This window comes from Stegostoma tigrinum, chromosome 11 (genome assembly GCF_030684315.1).
Source record: "Stegostoma tigrinum isolate sSteTig4 chromosome 11, sSteTig4.hap1, whole genome shotgun sequence".
Lineage (NCBI taxonomy): Eukaryota > Metazoa > Chordata > Chondrichthyes > Orectolobiformes > Stegostomatidae > Stegostoma > Stegostoma tigrinum.
This window is the reverse complement of record NC_081364.1, coordinates 3,828,612-3,849,238: the sequence shown is the minus strand read 5'-3', so window position 1 is coordinate 3,849,238 and position 20,627 is coordinate 3,828,612. Positions and strand designations below refer to the sequence as shown.

At 49.7% G+C, this 20,627-nt stretch overlaps 1 protein-coding gene across 1 annotated transcript in view; it reads left to right on the top strand.

Moving 5' to 3' along the window:
• The window catches only part of LOC125460155 (uncharacterized), a 47,577-nt gene that overhangs the window by 3,674 nt on the left and 23,276 nt on the right, over positions 1-20,627 (top strand). Inside the window, exons 3-7 of the mRNA XM_059649667.1 lie at positions 5,782-5,851; positions 6,706-6,836; positions 9,081-9,192; positions 12,019-12,158; positions 15,222-15,393. Of these exons, the coding sequence (XP_059505650.1) occupies positions 5,782-5,851; positions 6,706-6,836; positions 9,081-9,192; positions 12,019-12,158; positions 15,222-15,393 (625 nt within the window). The remainder of the gene's footprint in view (positions 1-5,781; positions 5,852-6,705; positions 6,837-9,080; positions 9,193-12,018; positions 12,159-15,221; positions 15,394-20,627) is intronic.

Below are 20,627 nucleotides of genomic sequence, written 5' to 3'. Positions count from 1 at the left end.
AGGTGTTTCCTTTCAAAAATTTCTCCACGAAGGACAGGTGGTACGGAACGGTCCAGCTACTCGGAGCGTTCCGCGGCAACGAGGCCAGGCCCATCCTTCGCAACACCGGGGACAGGTAGAACCTCAGTAAGTAGTGACACTTGGTGTTTGCGTACTGAGGATCTACGCACAGCTTGATGCAGCCACACACAAAGGTAGCCGTCAGGGTGAGGGTGGCGTTCGGTACGCCCTTTCCCCCATTTCCCAGGTCTTTGTACATGGTATCTCTGCGGACCCGGTCCATCCTCGACCCCCAAATGAAGTGGAAGATGGCCCGGGTGACCGCAGCGGCGCAGGTCCAGGTAATAGGCCAGGCCTGCGCCACATACAACAGTACCGAAAGCCCCTCGCACCTGACAACCAGGTTCTTACCCGCGATGGAGAGGGACCGGAGCGTCCACCTGCCCAGCTTCTGCTTAAATTTGGAGATACGCTCCTCCCAAGTCTTAGTGCATGCCCCAGCTCCACCAAACCAAACACCCAGCACCTTCAGGTAGTCTGTCCTGACGGTGAAGGGGATGAAGGAGCGGTCGTCCCAGTTCCCGAAGAACATGACCTCGCTCTTACCCCTATTGACTTTGGCACCCGAGGCCAGTTCAAACTGGCCGCAGATGTCCAACAGCCTACTCACCGACCGACGATCGGTGCAGAAGACGGCGACATCACCCATGTACAGGGAGGTCTTGACCTGAAGGCCTCCGCTGCCTGGGATAGTCACGCCCTTCAGGCTCACGTCCTTCCTGATGGAGGCGGCGAAGGGCTCCACGCAGCACACGAACAAGGCAGGAGAGAGCGGGCAGCCCTGCCTGACTCCAGACCTAACAGGAAAACTGTCTGATTCCCACCCGTTGATCGAGACTGCACTAACGATGTTGGCGTAGAGCAGCCGGATCCAATTGCGGATGCCCTCCCCGAACCCCAATTTGGAGAGGACGTCCCTCATGTAAGCATGAGAGACCCTGTCGAAGGCCTTCTCCTGGTCCAGGCTGACGAGGCAGGTGTCCACCCGCCTGTCCTGTACGTAGGCGATCGTATCCCTGATGAGCGCGAGGCTCTCAGCGTTCTTCCTGCCCGGCACAGCACAGGTTTGGTCAGGGTGAATCACCGACTCCAGGACAGACCTGACCCGGTTGGCAATGACCTTGGCCAGGATTTTGTAGTCCACGTTCAAAAGTGAAATGGGACGCCAATTCTTAATTTCTTCCCTCTCCCCCTTCCTCTTGTAAATGAGGGTGATGATGCCCTTCCTCATGGACTTGCACATTTCCCCTGCCCGAAGCGCACTATCGTACACCTCCAGCAGGTCCTGGCCGACCAGGCCCCACAGAGCAGAATACAGCTCGACCGGTAAGCCATCGCTTCCGGGAGTCCTATTCCTCTGCAAGGACATGAGGGCTCTGGCCAGCTCGTCCAGGGATATCGGCCGGTCCAGCCACTCCCTCGTGCCGTCGTCTAAGACCTCCGTGATAGACGACAGGGACGACTCGGAGGCCGTGCTGTCCGTGGGCTTCGTGTCGTACAGTCCGGCATAGAAGGATCTGCTGATCCTCAAAACGTCGGGCCGAGACGACGTCACCGAGCCGTCGTCCTCCTTCAGCCGGCTAAGCACAGAGCTCTCTTTGTGCACCTTCTGAAAGAAGAAATGCGAGCACGTCTCGTCCTGCTCCACAGAGCGGACCCTGGACCGGAAGATTATCCTGGAGGCCTCCGCGGCGAAGAGCGAGGCTTGCTGGCCCTTCACCTCACGGAGGTCCTCCGTGACATCGACCCCCATCAACTGCAGAAGGAGCAGGTTCTGCACCCTTTTCTGGAGTCGCGACAGCTTTCCCCGCCTCTCTCTTGCCTTCTGAACACCCTTGAGGACAAAGAACCTCTTGATGTTCTCCTTCACCGTCTCCCACCAGTCGCCTGGAGACTCAAAGAGGGGTTTCACGGTTCTCCAACCGGTGTACTCCCTCTTAAGCTCCTCGACGTTCTCTGGGGTCAACAGAGTCGTGTTGAGCTTCCACGTCCCCTTGCCGGCCGGCTGGTCGTCCTGTAAGTGACAGTCGGCCAACAGGAGGCAGTGGTCAGAGAAGAACACCGGCTCGACACCAGTGGATCTGACCGAGAACGTCCGTGACACAAACAGGAAATCTATCCTTGAGCGGATAGACCCGTCTGGCCGCGACCAGGTGTACCTCTGCTGCGCTCCGTCTGCAGGGGTGCTGAAGACGTCGAGCAGCTTGGCGTCCTTCACCGTGCCCATCAGGAATCTGGATGTGACGTCCAGTTGAATCCCCCCACCCGCTGTCCCCACGCCGGATCTTCCATCTGCATCAATGATGCAGTTGAAGTCTCCACCTAGGATGACCGGCCTGGACGTAGCCAGCAGGGGTGGAAGCCACTGCAGGACGGCCAACCGCTCACTCCGTACCGCTGGGGCGTACACGTTGATCAGCCTCAGGGGAGCATTCCTGTAGGTGATGTCAGCCACTAGGAGGCGCCCCCCCACCACCTCCTGAACTTGAGAGATGGTGAAGTTGTGCCCCCGCAGCAGAATAGCCAGGCCCGAGGAGCGACAGTCGTTACCCCCCGACCAGATTGAAGGCCCACAGGTCCAGGCGCCGGACCATTTCCCGTACCTGCCGAGGTGCGGTATCCCGCACTCCTGCAGAAACAGGAGGTCCGCCCTGACGGTGGTCAGGTAGGCCAACGTGGACACACATCTCGCGGTTGACTTGACGCTGCGCACATTAATGCTCGCAACTCGTACCCCCATTGCGGGCAGTGACTGCAGTACCCTCCCCAAGTCCAAGGTCCAGCCCCTCCATCTGTCCCTTCATGCCCATTGCCCGGGCTAACTGCTGGACGCTCTCTGGGCTCAGGAAACCGTCTGTGCTGCCTTCTGGGTGGCATCCCCCCGTCAGGGGTGCGGAGGCAGGAGGGTCCGGCTCCGGATCAGGCTGGGGACGTGCTGTTTCCTCCTTCCCGCCTGGAAGTTCCGGGGGGCCCTCCAGTGCTCCAGCGGCACTTGACTGGGTGTCGGAGTGAGCCTCAGGACGCCTCCCGTCACCTGGAAGCGGGGTGCTGCTTTCCTTCCCCCTCGAGACCTTTAACTTCTGCTTCGGGTGGGCCCTCTCCGAATCCTCCTCGTCAGAGGAGCTCTTATAGCCCCCCTGTAGCTGTCTCTTCCCTCCTGATTGTTGCGGTTCCTGGGCCCGTCGACGCACCTTCCTCCTCGCTTTCCGGACTGTAGTCCACTCCCCTGGGTCGCCTGTCGCTGCCTCCATTGGCTCCGGGTTGTCGGGGGGGATTGGAGCCTGCAGGGGCGCTTTGCTGGCCTCGGGCCCATCCTGCAGGGCTGGGCCCTCCTGCACGGCCTGGCCCTCCTGCACATTAGTGGGGTCCTTGCTGGGCCCTGGTGCCTTCCTCTCCTCCGGGGGGGCTGGCCCCGCATTTCCCCTGCCGGCGACCTGGGCGTAGGTGGTACCCCGCCGCGGGCATGCCCTATAGAAGTGGCCCGCTTCCCCGCAAAGGTTGCAGCTTCTCTCTCGTGGGCAATCCTTTGCAAGGTGTCCCTCCTCCCTGCAGATGGTGGCTTTGCAGTCGGCCGCCATGTGACCTGACCTACCACAGGCATGGCAGACTTTAGGTTGCCCTGCATAGGTCAGGTAGCCCCTGCTCCCACCGATCGCGAAGCTGGACGGTGGGTGTGCGACATTCCCGTCTGCGCCCATCCTCAGCGTCACCTTGACCTGCCTCTTACTCGTCCAGATGCCAAAGGGGTCCACCATGTCAGTTAGGTCCCCTTCCACCTTCACATACCTTCCGAGGAAGGTCAGGACATCAACTGCTGGCACATGCAGGTTGTACATGTGTACAGTCACCATGTGGCTCCTCTGCGCTGGCATCACAAACAGTGGGACAGCGGTCAATACAGAGAGGGGGCCCTCACCTCCTTTCTCCTTGAAAACCTCCAGGAAGCGCTCGCAAAGCTTGGCACTCCGGAAGGTCACATCGTAAAAACCTCCTCCGGGGAAATCCTGCAGGCAGTAAATGTCCGCAGCAGCGAACCCACAACAGTCCAACAGGACCCTCTTCACGAAGAAGGTGCGGTCCACAGGTGCACCTTCATCCACCTTCTTTACGGAAACACGGATGGTGTTCCGGACCCCCTGACCTGGGGCACGAGCACTTGCCGCAGCCATCGTTGCAGGTTGGCTGCTCCCCTGAACCAGCGTTAGGCCGAAGCCAGCATTAAGATCCACTGGTCGCAAGGGTGCACAGCCAACCCGACGTCCTCCTTTCACCTCCAAGACAGCACTCTCGTCCTCTCAGTCCACAAGAGAGTGGGTCTTTATTGTGTTTGAGATGTAAGCTGGTTCACTGAGCTGTAAGGTTTGTCCCCAGATGTTTCATCACCATTCTAGGTAACATCAACAGTGAGCCTCCGACGAAGCGCTGGTGTTATGTCCTGCTTTCTATTTATCTGGTTAGGTTTCCTTGGGTTGGTGATGTCATTTCCTGCATTGGTGATGTCATTTCCTGTTCTTTTTCTCAGGGGATGGTAGATTGATTTGGAGCCAATGTGTTTGTTGATGGAGTTCCAGTTGAAATGCCATGCTTCTAGGAATTCTCATGCGTGTCTCTGTTTGGCTTGCCCTAGGATGGATGTGTTGTCCCACTCAAAGTGGTGTCCTTCCTCATCTGTGTGTAAGGATATGAGTGATAGTGGGTCATGTCGTTTTGTGGCTAGTTGATGTTCCTGTATTCTGGTGGCTAGCTTTCTGCCAGTTTGTCCAATGTAGTGTTTGTCACATCCAGAACCTCAACCTGAGCTACAAATCTTCTCAAAACTCGCTGTTTGGAACTTTATAAATCATGCTAACTGCCTATTTCCCTTAATGAGATAAACCAAACAGTTTCTATATTGAAATTACTCAATGATTTCTCAACCTTCTCAGTTCAGGAGTTCTAAATGTTCACCACTATCTAAGAAAAGAAATTCCCCGTTATTGCAGCTTTAAATGGGCGCATCCTTGTGCCTGAATCACAAAAAAGTTGGTTTGCAGGTGCAGCAGGTAATTAAGAAGGCAAATGGAATATTATCCTTCATTACGTGAGGGATGAAGTTCAAAAACAGGGAGGCTATGCTGCAGCTGTATAGGGACCTGGTGACACCTACCTGGAATACTGTGTGCAGCTTTGTTCCCTTAATTGAGAAAGGATGTGCTGGCACTGGACGGGGTACAGAGGAGATTCACGAGGTTGATTCTAGAATTGAGAGGGTTGGCTCATGAGGAGAGACTGAGTAGACTGGGGCTATACTCATTGGAATTTAGAAAAATGTTGGGGCTTACAGAAACATAAAATCATTAAGGGAATAGACAAGATAGAAGCAGGGAGGATGTTTCCACTGGCTGGTAAAACTAGAACTAGGGGGCCTAGCCTCAAAATAATTGGGACCAGATGTAGGTCCATGTTGAGGAGGAACATCTTCACCCAAAGGGTTGTGAAACTGTGGAATCTCCTGCCCAGTGAAGGAGTTAACACTATGTGGTTGAATATTTTTAAGGCAAAGATAGACAAATTTTTGAACAGTAAAGGAACTAAGGGTTAGGGTGAGCGGGCGGGTAAGTGGAGCTGAGTCCACGAAAAGATCAGCCAAGATCTTATTGAGTGGAGGAGCAGGCTCGAAGGGTCGAATGGCCTCCTCCAGTTCCTATTTCTTATGTTCTTATGACTGCTTCTCCTCCTGAGATTGAGTTCCTTCCTCCTGGAGTTAACATTCAGAAGGCACATCCGATCTACAAACACTGTGTCATACCATGTAAGTATTTTATTTCCTCAATCTCTCCTCACAAAATATTTCGGCCATCCCAGGGATTTCTTTCCTTAGATGAGGAATGCTGCAGGTGAGTGTTCAACAACACTCTGTGCCATGCAGCAAGATACCTTTTAGTTCTTTACTCAATTCCACGTGAAACAAACACCAACATCAAACGCCAATGGTAACCAACAATCTGCCCTGGTCCCTCCATGTAGGTGTGATGGTGAAGAAAGCACAATACGCCTCTTCTTCCACAGGAGGCTAAGCAAATTCAGCCCGTCCATAAGAACCTTTGCCAACCTGTACAGATGCACTATAAAAAGCATTCTATCCCCGTACATAATGGCCTAGTACAGCAACTGCTCTGCTAAGGACTTTCATAAACTACAGGAAGTTCTGTGCCCAGCCCAGACCATCATACAAGCCATCCTCCCATCCATAGACTCTGTCTCCACTTCTTGGTGCCTTGGAAAGGTGGCCAACACCATCGAACATCCATCACACCCCAGTAATGACCTCCTGTAGCCTCTTCCATCAAGCAGAAGATACAGAAGCTTAAACACACAGACCGACAGATTCAAGAACAGCTTCTTCCCTGCTCTGACTGTGCTGCTGAATGGACTGCCCAGATTTCAAATGTAATGTTGATCTTGCTTCACATGCCTCCCCTGTAGCTGTAACCTTGTGTACCTCACTGTCTAAGCTCGCAATGATCTGTATGTCCTTGTTTACCATGATCTGCCTGTACTGCTCATAAAACAAACACTTTCACTGTACTTAGGTGCACATGACAACAATAAATCAAACCAAGCATCATGTTTCCTTTCTAATTGCTTGCTTCACCCACATGATAGCTTCTGGTGACTTTGACACCCAAATGGAGATCAATAGACTGCTGTACAAGGAGGAACTTAAGGAGTGTGGGGCCATAGTTGAGGTGGAAGATCAGGCATGTTCCAACGGAATGAGAGAACAAGATCAAAAGGTTGAAATGACTTACTTTTGTTCCTTTTCCTTATTATTTATATATTCTTGCTGCTTAGGCAGAACAGTTGTGTAGAAATTGTTTCTGCCCATGTTGTACTTTAAAGCACATTGCCCAAAACTCACTTTTTGAACTTTGTCGTGACTTTTACGCCAAGTCTGAAATGACCTCTAACGTGTTCCCCAGTGGCAGAGCGGATGTGAATTTCTTGTGCTTATGTCACTGATACAGCCTAGATAAATCAGACAGAGAGAGACATAAGGCACAGCAGCTGTTGATCTGCTCACCAAGGTGGAGTTGAAGAGTCTGAGACCTTGGAAGAGCTTAGAAAGTTTAAAAGCAAAATACTGCAATGCTGGAAACCAGAAGCAAACACAGAGAATGTTGGAGACACTCAGCAGGTCTGGGGGCACCAGCAGGGAGAGAAATAGAGTTAACTGTGAAGATGATCTGAAGAACATTCATTCCAGGTTGAGCACTAACAGCATTTTCTGTGATAATAGGAACAGCAGATGCTGGAGAATCTGAGATAACAAGGTGTGGAGCTGGATGAACACAGCAGGCCCAGCAGCACCTTAGGAGCAGAAAAGCTGATGTTTTGGGCCTAGATCCTTTATCAGAAAAGCATTTCTGATGAATGGTCTTGGCCTGAAACGTCAGCTTTTCTGCTCCTAAGATGCTGCTGGGCCTGCTGTGTTCATCCAGCTCCACACCTTGTTATCTCAGCATTTTTTGTGTTTGTTTCGGAAATGTTGAATTCTGCCCTCTGCAGCTTGGCAGCACATTCTCGTTGAAGCTTTATTGGACTTCTGTATAAGATCCTGACGTAGTATATCTTTTGATATTCCCAATCCTGCCTCACAAGCTTGACTTGGGACCTCCCAGAAATGGGATGCCATGGCTAAAGAGAAGTAATGGCTGGTGTCGCTTCCCTACAGTAGGGCATTTCAAGACTAGGGGGCATATTCTAAAGGTGAGAGGGAAAAAGAAAACATGAGGAGCATTTGTTTTATACTCAGAGAGTGATCCATGTGTGGAATAAACTGCTGGAGGAAGTGGTGGGTGCAGGTACAGTTACAACATTTAAAAGTTATTTGGGTAAGTTTGGGAATGGGAAAGGTTTGGAGGGATAAGGGCCGGGAGCAGGCAGGTGGGCCTAGTTTAGTTTGGAATTACATCGACATGGACTGGTCAGACTGAAGGGTCTGTTTTCGCGCTGTTTGACCCGATGACTCTGTGACCGCAGTCAATGGTCCCGGCAGACAGTGTGGAACTATGCAGGCAGCCTTACAACAGCAGACTGTGCTACAGTCTAACAGTGTTACAGGTAGATAGGCGTCTGCCTGTTTGGGAAGCTGCAGTATGGCCTGTACTAAGCTTTCACCCAAAGTGACGGCCAGGTTTTTATGGTCTTACCTTACTTCCAGCTTAAATTAGTCGGAGATGTTTGAAGGAGCTTCCATTTTGTGGCATCTTCTTGTTAATTTTATGAAGACAATGGAGCAGTGGAAATGATATTAGACTAGAATCCAAATTCCCAGGATAGTGCTTTGAGAACATAGCTCTATACCCACTGTGGAAGCAGGAGCAATCTAAATTCAGTCAAAACTAAATCTGAAATTGAGTCTGCAGAATGGTCTGTTATCCTTACCAGGTCTAGCCTACATGTGACTCCAGACCTATACCAATGTGGATTACTCACAACTGCCCTCTGAAATGGCCAAGCAAACCTCTCAGTTCAAAGCCAGCTTGGTGCTCGGCAAAACACTCAAAACACCACTTTGAGTCGGAGGGTAATTGGGTTAAAGCCTCAGTCCATAGACATGGAGCGCCACAATCCAGACTAACATTCCTGGTACCATATGGAGGGAGTGCCACACTGTTGGAGGGTCAGTGCTAAGGGAGTGCCGCACTGTCGGAGGGATAGTGCTGAGGGAGTGCCGCACTGTCGGAGGGTCAGTGCTGAGGGAATGCTGCACTGTCAGAGGGTTGGCGCGGAGGGAGCGCCGCACTGTCGGAGGGTCAGTGCTGAGGGAATGCCGCACTGTCGGAGGGTCAGTGCTGAGGGAATGCCGCACTGTTGGAGGGTCAGTGCGGAGGGAGTGCCGCACTGATAGCCCTTGAGAATCCTTTGAACATTTGGGAACAAGAAACAGAATGGTGTACCTGAGGCAAATTTATGGAGTCAATTAAGGTGCCAAACATCAGCCAACTTACTGAGATCTAACCTGTTTTACCTTTCAGTTGTCGAACGAGTATATCCCAGCTTTGACTAGAATGTACAACTCCCCGGCCAGCTCTGTTCTGTCGGAGATCTGTCACCTCACACCAGGACTTGACGCAAACTGGGAGGAAGGTAGGGAGTTAATACCCCATGCAATGTACCCATGCTCCCCTGTGTAAATCTTCTCTCTGATGAGGTGCCTGCAGTTCTTGTCCATTTCCGCGATTACTGTGTATCAGCTGGCATTGTATTTTCATTGCCTTTGTGAAAGCTTTGCAGAGCCTTGGGATTTCAGTCTTGATACAACAAATCGCACAATTTTCTCTTAGTAACAGGAGAAAGCCATTCAGCCCATTGGTAAAGTAGAAGATCAAATAATTTAACACTGAGAATCTTTTGGGTACCTCAAAGTGTAAGGTTTCAACCTGAGACCATGCTTGCCACTTGCTGTTTTCAACACCAGCAAGTACTGGGTTATCCTTCGAGTTCTCAGTGTTCTGCTGTTTCTTTTTGATCCATATTATCACCAGGTATTTTTCTTTTTGAGAGAGACAGGGAAAGGGAGTTTTAAGCCTGTGTTCAGTGCTGCAACTTTAGTTTAATGTCTGCTCTCTACCATAAGGAGTATTGAAACACAGGCTTGTTCCTGTATTTCTATGTCAGAGTCCATTGTCTCCAAGCTTGAGGTATGCAGGTGTTGTTTTAATCTCCAACTGGCAGGTATTCTTGTAAAGGTGTGTAAAGCCCTAAAAAGGAGATGAGGGTCTTTTCAGACACCTCACCTTCCTCCAACTCATTCAAGGAGGAGCTGAGTGATTTTCTTGTCTTTGGATGAAATATTAATCGTTCATTCTTTTGTTTAATCTACATTGCTTTCACGAAACCTGTATGGTCAGGTGCTGTTGCTGTTTTAAGTTGGTATTTTGATCCGATTTTAATACTAATCAGTCCATGAAAGCTCCAATGGAATTAGAAAAACAATAATCCACATTTTCAATCATCTTGGCCACTCATTCTGTCCATTTGCATTTTATGAAGACAATGGATTTTACATTTTACATTACAAATTTTACATTTTTCATTACAAATAACCCATAAATCTCAGTTCAGAACGTTTCATAAAACCATAAGAAGTTGGAAAAGAAGTAGGGCTGGGCTTAGGGTTAAACCTGATCCTAAATCATTCAGCCCTTCAAGTCAACCCTTTGCTGTTCAGTGAGATCATGGCTGATCAGATAACCCTCAACTCCACTTTCCTGCCTTTTCCCCACAATAGAATCAGACAGCATGCAGCAGGCCAACCCATCCATGCTAACCAGATTCCTACATTAATCTAGTCCCATTTACCAGCATTTGACCCATATCCCACTAAATCCTTCCTGTTCATATACCCACCCAGATGCCTTTTAAATGTTATAACTGTGCTCACCACTTCCTCTGGCAGCTCATTCCATACACACGCCACCCTCTGTGTGAAAAAGTTGCCCCTTAGATTCCTTTTAAATTTTTCCCCTTTCACTTAAATCCTGTGTCCTCTAGTTTTGGAACCCCTACCCTGGGGAAAAGACCTTGATTATTCGCCCTATCCATGCCCCTCATGATTTTATAAATCTCTGTAAGGTCACCTCTCAGCCTCCGACATTCCAGGGAAATTAAACTAATCCACAAATCTTGATTCCTTTTCTGAGTAAAAATCTGTCTGTCTCAATCTTGAATATACTGAATGACCCAGCTTCAAGAGCCCCTTCTGGGGTAAAGAATTCCAGAGATTCACTCCTTCCTGAGAGAAGAAATTCCTCCTCATCTCTGTGTATTGAACAGGTGACCAGTTGCTCTGAGATGATGCCCTTGGGTCCCAAGCTCTCCAAGAAGGGAGAACAATCTCTCTGCATCTATCCTGTCAAGAATCTTGTATCTTTCAATAAGATCTCCTCTCATTTAACTCCTCACCTCAGCCCTCCTAGCTTCAGAAGGGGATGTATGGCTTTTTATGTGATGATGAGCTTCCTATTCAATTGAGTTCTCTGATGAGGGAAGATTGAACAGAAGTTTGGAAGAGAGCAACCATCTTTTACTGAAATGTATCTAATGTTCGGAACGCTGGACAATGAAAATGTAAATAAGATTACACTCCCTAATGGACAGTTTAGAGCCAGGGTTATCGTTTCAGGTTGAAGGGGAGTGAGATGAGATTTGGAATTTTGTATCCCATAAGACCATGCCCCATCTTTTGTTGAGCACATTTCAGGCTGAGACTGAGATTTTTTTGAATTCGGGGGACTGAGGTACAATGGGATAAACGAAGAGATTGCTGGACAAACTCGGCAGCATCTGTAGAGAGAGAGAGCAGAGATAACGGCTTGAGCCCAGTGACCCTTCAGCAGAATTGAATTCAGAAGAGCTCACACCAGACTCAAAACATTAACCCTGCTTTCTCTCTCCACACACACTGCTGAGTTTCTCCAGTGTTCTCTGTGTTTGTTGCAGATTTCCAGCGCCTGCAGTGTTTTGCTTTTATTCTTGGATTGGCTGTCAGATAGACTTGTAGATATACAGCAATGGTACAGAATGAGGGAGCAGACTGAAGGGGCCAAACAGCTTTCTCCTGGCCCTATTTCTTATTCTCAGACTTGAAGTTTATGACCAGTCCTGGGAGTGTTTGATGGGAGACAGTGTACAGGGAGCTTTTCTCTGTATCTAACCCCATGCAGCCCCTGTTGCAGGAGTGTTTGATGGGGGACAGTGTAGAGGGAACTTTACTCTGTATCTAACTCCGTGCTGTCCCTGTCCTGGGAGTGTTTGATGGGGCAGTGTAAAGGGAGCTTTACTCTGTATCTAACCTCATGCAGCCTTTGTGTGGATTTTGTGTGCACTCTGAGTGGTGATGAGAATGGTGCAGGTTTTGCTGGGTTGTGTTGAGTGAGTATAGTGCAGAGACTCTCTCTGTTTGTCTCACAGATGATCGTGCAAAGCTGCAGCCGTGTGAGGAGTGGCTACGGTGTGTTAACTCAGAGCCCTTGAAGCCAGTCCTTGGTGACTCTCCAGTTTTCCTCCCTGCCCAAGTGCCAAAGAAAGAGGAGCCAGTCATACAAATTCCGGTGAGTGAGTGTGATTCTGGTCATAGCCTCACTGCTGCGTACTAATCCCCCAGCCCGTGTGTGTGTGTGTGTGTGTGTGTGTGTGTGTGTGTGTGTGTGTGTGTGTGTGTGCGCACGCCAGCTCGCCACTGGTGGCCCACAGGAGATCACATTTTCCTCTGAGTTCCTGTTCTTTTCGGAATTATTAAGCCACACCCCAGAATCACATCAGATATGCACCACGGAATCAGGCCGTTCAGCCTGACCAGCCTCTGATCATGCTCCACTTCGCTCCTCAGCTCAGTCCATCAGCTGTAGCTGTCCCACATGAAGAGGGGAAATGTTACCAGAGATCTATCGAGGTGTTCAGAATCAGGAGGGATTTGGACAGAGTTCCTGTTGGTGGAAGTGCTGAGAGTCAGAGGATGTTTATTGAAGTGATTGGCTAAAGAAGCAAAGGTGACATAAGGAAAACCTTTATTTTACATAGCGAGGTGTTCAGGTCTGAACTGCATGGCCTGGGTTTTGCAGGTTCAGTTGAGACTTTCAAGAGGGAATTAGACTTTCTCTGAAGGAGAAATGGGCAGGTCTATAGGGAGAATACAGGAGAACAGGACAAAGTGAGGTGACGCTGACTCAGTGGACAGAATGGCCTTGTGGAGGGCCGAAACAATTCTGTCATATGGACAGTGACTGTGATCTTCAGAGAATAACCCCAGTCCTGATAGCATGATCGATGGGAAATCACAGATACCAATACCTTGCAGGGGGGGTTAATTTCATTGTGTTCATTCACGGGATGAGGGCATCAATGGCCACGCCAGTATTTATTGCCCTTCCCTAATTGCCCAGAGGGCATTTATGATGCAATCACATTGCCTTGGGGCTGGACTCACAGACCGGGTAAGGATGGCAGCTTCCTTTCCTAAAGGACACTAGAGAAGCAGATGGGCCTTTCCTGGCAATTGGCAATTGTTTCACGGTCATCATTAGACTCTTAATTCCTGATTTAATTTTTTGGCTCATTGGTTAGCAATGCTGCCCCACAGCACCAGGGACCCGGGTTTGAGTCCACCCTCGGGTAACTGTCTGTGTGGAGTTTGCGCATTCTCCCTGCGTCTGCGTGGGCTTCCTCCGGGTGCTCCAGTTTCCTCCCACAGTCCAAAGATGTGCAGGTTAGGGTGGATTGGCCCTGGGAAATGTGGGGTAACGGGGTTGGGGTGGGTCTGGGTGGGATGCTCTTCAGAGGATCACTGCAGAGTTGATGGGCTGAATGGAGTCTTTCTGCACTGCAGGGATTCTATGAAATTCCATCATCTGCCATGGCAGGAATTGAACCAAGGATCGGAGAGCAACACCTTGGTTTCTGGATTAAGAGCCCAGTGATGATAACAAGAAGCTGCCACCCGCACCTCCAAACACACACGTCCCCCCCATGGATATACAGGAATGCAATCACTGGATTGACTGGAATAGATGAAATGTTCAGCCCTGGACCTGCCCATGAATCAGTGCCACATATTGGGCTGAAGCTGGGTATGGTTCACAATTGACTGAATGTGGGCAGTGCATCAAGAGTACTTTTTAAATTAGATTAATAATCAGAGATCTCTCTCTAAGTTGTAGCATTATATAATAGTTTTAATTCAGTTCTGGGAAGTGGGCATATTGGACTAGGCCAGCAGCTATCACACATTCCTAGTTGCCCCTTGAGAAGCCCCTTGAGCTGCCTTCTTGAACCACTGCAGTCCATGTGCTGTAGCTAGACCTGCGATGCCCTTACGGAGGGAGTTCCAGGATCTGACCCAGTGACACTGAAGGAACGGGAATATATTTCCAAGTCAGGATGGTGAGGGCCCTGGAGGGATATTTGCAGGGGGTGGTGTTCCCATGTATCTGCTGCCCTCGTACTTATAGATGGAAGTGGTCGTGGGTTTGGAAGGTGCTGCCTGAGGATCTTTGGTGAATTTCTGCAGTGCATCTTGTAGACAGTACACACTGCTGCTACTGAGTGTCGGTGGTGGAGGGAGTGGGATGTTTGTGGATGTGGTGGCTGCTTTGACCTGGATGGTGTCAAGCTTCCTGAGTCTTGTTGGGGCTGCACCCATCCAGGGAGTGGGGAGTGTTCCATCCCACTCCTGACTCCTTTGTTATCTTGAATTCTCCAGCATCTGCAGTTCCCATTATCTCCGCCCACTCCTGACTTGTGCCTGGCAGGTGGTGGACAGGCTTTGGGGAGTCGGGAGGGGAGTGTAACTCTATGTTTCGCTGCACAGTGCGAAGTACTTAAATATTGACAGGTTCTGCCTCAGCTGGAACCCAGCAGCTGCTTTGCTCACTGTCATTCTTAACACTCCACAACTCTCACTCCTCTCTCAATGAGCCCAGACTGTCCCCCTGATGACTGCACTCTGCCTCGTATTGCTGTTCACCTGCTCGCAGAATCACAGAATCTGTCACAATGCTGAAGCTGGCCATTTGGCCCATCATACCTGCAAGAGTTTTATCCCCTAATGCCAATCTCCTGCCTTGTCCCCATCTCCCTGCACATCATTTCTATTCAAATAACCATCCAATGCCCCTCCTGAAGCCCTCTATTGAACCTGCACACCACCACCCCCCACACCACATTTCTGGGCAGTGCATTCCTTTAGCCATTCCACTGGCATGCTACACACACACCCTGAGCCCCTCCCTGGGGTATTCACTGAACCCATTTGGAAATGAAGTCATTTCTTGTGTTGCCTTTTGTGGGATCTTCCTGTGCACCAGATGGCTGCTGTGTTGCCTACTCTACAAAGAGTAGTGATGCTTCAAGAGAGGCACCATCGGCTGTGAAGGCAATTGGAAAATCTCTTTGGCTGTGAAAGGCCAGAAAAATGCAAAGGTTTGACTCCACCAACAACCCACGCCCCCAAATCCTTTCTTCCTTCCTTCCCTCTTCTGTTCATAACCTCTATCCCCTCTTCCTTCCGTTCTCCCTCCTCCCACTTTCCCTCTCTCTCTAGTCCTCTGGTTTTGTGTCATTGCTAGCAGGTTTCGGAATGCCTTTATCTCTCAATGGGCCTGTTTCCCATCCGCTAGGAGCTGATGAATGTGGACACGGATGACAGCATGGATAGTGAGAGTGTGGCAGCATCTGTTGACGAAATGAGGAAGCGGTTGCATTCCAGCCGTGGGGCGGTCGTGGTTCAGCTACAGCGTCCAACTGAGATGTCTTTGTCGACAGCGGCTAGCATTGAGTTATCGAGAAGAGGTAGGAATACCCTGGGGTGAAAAGACAATCTTTTTGCATCTTGGCACTGATACGAAGCAGCAAGATTGGCTCGATAGCCAATCACAACAATCGATCTCGATCAATGAATCAGTGGCAGAACCTGGCTTGAGGTGCGGAACACATCCACCCTGACCCCCAGCCCCTCACAGTGAGACACAAATGGGGTCCAAAGTCATCTGATCCTCCTAAGGATGTTCCACTCCCTTCCCTTCCCCAGTTGCCGATTGGAGGGAGTGCTGCGTTAGCAGGCAAGCCAGTTTTAGGCAGAAATGTTAAAACATATCTACTCTCTCTTCAATGACAGCACAGTGTTCTGCCTGGCTGCACAGAATACTTCACCCTCCGCTAATACCAGTAAAATAAAACACGCAGCTAAAGGCAAAATTCAGCAGATTCTGCAAAATTGAAGCAAATACAGAAACTCAACAGATTTGGCAGCAGCAGTGGGGCAAAAACAGTTAATATTTTGAGCCTGCGATTCGTTTCATTCACAAATCTAAACCTACCCTGCTCAGTAAAGAACTTCACAGATTCGCTACCCACAGAGAGAAGAGTTTTTTTTTCTGTTCATTTGTGGGATGTGGGTGTCGCGCTGGGTCCGTCATTTATTGCCCCGTCCCTAGTTGCCTCCTTGACAAGGTGGGGGTGAACTGCCATCTTGAACCACTTCAATCCACCTGCTGTGGGTTGACCCACAATTCCCTTGGGGAGGGAATTCCAGGAATCTGACCCAGGGACAGTGAAGGAACGGTGATATATTTCCAAGTCAGGATGGGGAGTGGCTCGGAGGGGAGCTTGCAGGGTGTGGTGTTCCCATTTATCTGATGCCCTTATCCTTCGAGATGGAAGTGGTCATGAGTTTGGAAGGTGTATCAGAGATGATAGGAATTGTAGATGCTGGAGAACCCGAGATAACATGGTGTGGAGCTGGATGAATGCAGCAGGCCAAGCAGCATCTTAGGGGCAGGAAAGCTGACGTTTCGGGCCTAGAAGGGTCTAGGCCCAAAACGTCAGCCTTTCTGCTCCTAAGATGCTCCTTGGCCTGCTGTGTTCATCCAAATCCACACCTTGCTATCATGGGTTTGGCAGGTTCTGCCTGTGGATCTTTGGTGAATTTCTGCAGTGCATCGTGTAGACAGTACACACTGCTGCTACTGAGCGTCGGTGGTGGAGGGAGTGGAATGTTTGTGGATGTGGTGCCAATCAAGCGGCTGCTTTGTCCTGGATGGTGTCGAGCTTCTTGAGTGTTGTTGGGGCTGCACCCATCCAGGCAAGTGGGGAGTATTCCATCACACTCCTGACTTGTGCCTTGTCGATGGTAGGCAAGTTTTGGGGAGTCGGGAGGGGAGTTACTCACCGCAGTATTCCCAGGTTCTGACCTGATCTTATTGCCACCGTGTTAATGTGGCGAGTCCAACTGAGTTTCTGGTCAATGGTAACCCCCAGGATGTTGATAGTGGGGGATTCAGTGATGGTAACACATGAATATCAGGGGGCGGTGGTTAGATTGTCTGCATTTGGTGATGGTCATAGCCTGGCATTTGTGTGGCACGAATGTTACTTGCCACTTCTTACCCCAAGTCTGGATATTGCCCAGATCTTGTTGCATGTGAAGATGGTCTGCTTCAGTATCTGAGGACCTGTGTGTGAGTGTGTGTGTGTGTGTTTGTGTGTGTGTGTGTGTGTGTGTGTGTGTGTGTTTCTGCGTGTTTGTTTGTGTGTTTGTTTGTGTTTGTGTGTGTCTGTGTGCTGAACACTTTGCAATCATCAGTGAACATCCCCACATCTGACCTTATGATGGAGGGAAGGTCATTGATAAAGCAGCTGGAGATGGTTGGGCCAAGGACACTACCCTGAGGAACTCCTGGAAATGATATGACTGACCTCCAACAACCACAGCCATATTCCTGTATGTCAGATATGACGCGAACCACTGGAAAGTTTGCTGCTCAGTACCCAGCCCTGTGGTGGGACAGGACATACCTGGGATGGTGATGGTGGTGTCTGGGACATTGTCTGTAAGATATGATTCTGTGAGTGTGACTGTGTCAGGCTGCTGCTTGGCCAGTCTGTGAGACCGCTCTCCCAATGTTGGTACTAACCCCCAGGTGTTAATGAGGATTTGCAGGGTCCACAGGCTGTTCCTGCCATTGTCTTTTCCGGTGCCTGGGTCGATGCTGGGTGATCCATTCAGATTCATTTCTTTGAGAATTTGTAGCGATTGGTACAACTGAGTGGCTTTCTCGGCCATTCCAGAGGGCAACCGAGAGTCAACCACATTGCTGTGGGGCTGGAGTCACGTGTAGGCCAGATCAGGTAAGGGGGGCAGTTTCCTTCCCTAAAGGACATTAGTGAATCAGATGGGTCTTTCCTGACAATTGACAATAGATTCACGGTCATCATTAGATTCTTAATTCCAGATGTTTTATCCTTGGATTCAAATTCCACTAACTGCTGCATAAGGATTTGAACCCATGTGCCCAGAACACTAGCTGAGTTTCTGTTTTAATAGTCTAGCAATAATATGACCACGACATTGCCTCCCCATGAAAGCCTCCCTCCATATCTCTCACTTAAATGTGCGAGTCTGAGTTAATCCCCCCGGTCGTAAATTCTCCCACAAGGAGAAAAAAGTGAGTTGTTTAATTGCCGCCCACCATTCACACCTGGATGTGACAGGACTGCAGAGCTTAGATCTGATCTGTTGGCTGTGGGGTCGCTTAGCTTTGCCTATCACTTGCTGCTCTCGCTGTTTGGTGTGTAAGTATCCTGTTTGGTGACTTCACCAGGTTGGTACCTCATCTTCAGGTTTGCCTGGCATGTCCTGCTGCACTCTCCATTGAACCAGGGTTGATGCCCTAGCTTGACGGTAATGGTTGAGTGGGGGCAGCACCAGGTATAGCTGAGGATGAGAAGCCAACCTGGTGAAGCCACCAAACAGGAATACTTACACACCAAACAGCGAGAGCAGCAAGTGATAGACAGAGCTAAGCGATCCCACAGCCAACAGATCAGATCTAAGCTCTGCAGTCCTGCCACATCCAGTTGTGAATGGTGGGGGACAATTAAACAACTCACTCAGGGACGAGACTGCACAAATATTCCCATCATCATTCATGGAACAGCCCAGCACATCAGGGCAAAAGATAAGACTGAAGCATTCGCAACAATCTTCAGTCAGAAGTGCCAAGTGGATGATCCATCTCGACCTCCTCCAGTGGTCCCCAGCATCACTGATACCAGTCTTCAGCTAATTCAATTCAATTTCCATGATACGAAGAAATAGTTGGAGACACTGGATACTGCAAAGGCTAGCGGCCCTGAAAACATTCCAGCAATGGTACTGAAGACTTGTGCTCCAGAACATGCTGCTCCCTAAGCCAAGCTGTTCTAGTACAGTTACAACACTGTGATCTGCCTGACAATGTGGAAAATTTCCCAGGTGTGTCCTGTACACAAAAAGCAGGGCAAATCCAACCCGGCCAGTTACTGCCCCATCAGTCTGCTCTTGATCATCAGTAAAGTGATGGAAGGTGTCAGTAACAGGGCTATTGAGCAGCACCTGCTCAGTGATACCCAGTTTGGGTTCTGCCAGGATCACTCAGCTCCTGACCTCATTACAGCCTTGGTTCGAACATGATAAAAGAGCTGAATTCCAGAGGGTGAGGTGAGAATGACGGCCCTTGACATCTAGGCTGCATTCAATTGAGTGTGGCACCAAGGAGCCCTGGCAAAACTGGAATCAGTGGGTATCAGGGGGCAAACACTCCGGTGGCTGGAGTCATATCTGACCCATAGGAAGATGGTCATGGTTGTGGGAGGTCAGTCATCTCAGCTCCAGGACATCTCTGCAGGAGTCCCTCAGGGTAGTGCCCTCGGCCCAACCATCTTCAGCTGCTTCATCGATGACCTTCCCTCCATCATAAGGTCAGAAATGGGGATGTTCACCAATGATTGCACAATGTCAGCACCGTTCGGGACCCCTCAGATTTTGAAGCAGTTCGTGTTCAAATGAAACAAGATCGGGACAATATCCAGGCTCGGGCTGACAAGTGGCAAGTCATATTTGCACCACACAAATGCCAGGCTATGACCATCACCAATAAGAGACAATCTAACCACCGCCCCTTGATATTCAATGGCATTGCCATCACTGAACCCCTCAGTGTCAGCATTCTGGGATTTATCATTGACCAGAAACACAACTGGACTCTCTGATGAAGGGTCTAGGCCTGAAACAACAGCTTTTGTGCTCCTGAGATGCTGCTTGGCCTGCTGTGTTCATCCAGCCCCACACTTTGTTATCACCGCATAAACACAATGGCTATAAGAACAGGCCAGAAACAGGGAATACTGTGGTGAGTAACTCAGTTTCTGACTCCCCAAAGCCTGTCCACCATCTACAAGGCACAAGTCAGGAGTGTGATGGCATACTCCCCACTTGCCTGGATGGGGGCAGCCCCAACAACACTCAAGAAGCTCGACACCGTCCAGGACAAAGCAGCTGCTTGATTGGCACCACATCCACAAACATCCCACTCCCTCCCCCGACCACTGACACTCAGTAGCAGCAGTGTGCACTATGTACAAGTTGCAGAAATTCACCAAAGATCCTCAGGCAGCACCTTCCAAACCCACAACCACTTCCATCCAGAAGGACAAGGGGCAGCAGGTACAAGGGAACACCACACCCTGCAAGTTCCCCTCCGAGCCACTCCCCATCCTGACTTGGAAATGTATCATGATTCCTTCAGTGCCACTGGGTCAGAATCCTTGGGGAATTCCCTCCCTAATGGCATTGTGGGTCTAACTACAGCACATGGACTGCAATAGTTCAAGAAGGCAGCTCACCCCCACCTTCTCAAGGGGCAGTGAGGGACAGATAATAAACGCTGTCACAGCCATCAATACCCCTATGCCACAGTTAAATGAATAATAAAAAGTCCTTCTGAATCTAGCCTGGCCAGTCCCCAAGAATCTTATACATTACAATAATCTTGTGCTTCAAACCTCCAAAAGCCCAAACTTTTCAATCTCTCTCCCGAAGAAAATCTCTCCATGCCTGGGATCAATCCAATCCAATCAACTTTCGCTGGATTGCTTCCAATGCCAGTATTTTTTTTGTTATATATACCTGTTAATTTCTCCTTCCCTTTTTAAATAAAGATGTTACATTGACAGTTTCCAATCCTCTCTGACTTTTCCAGAAGCTA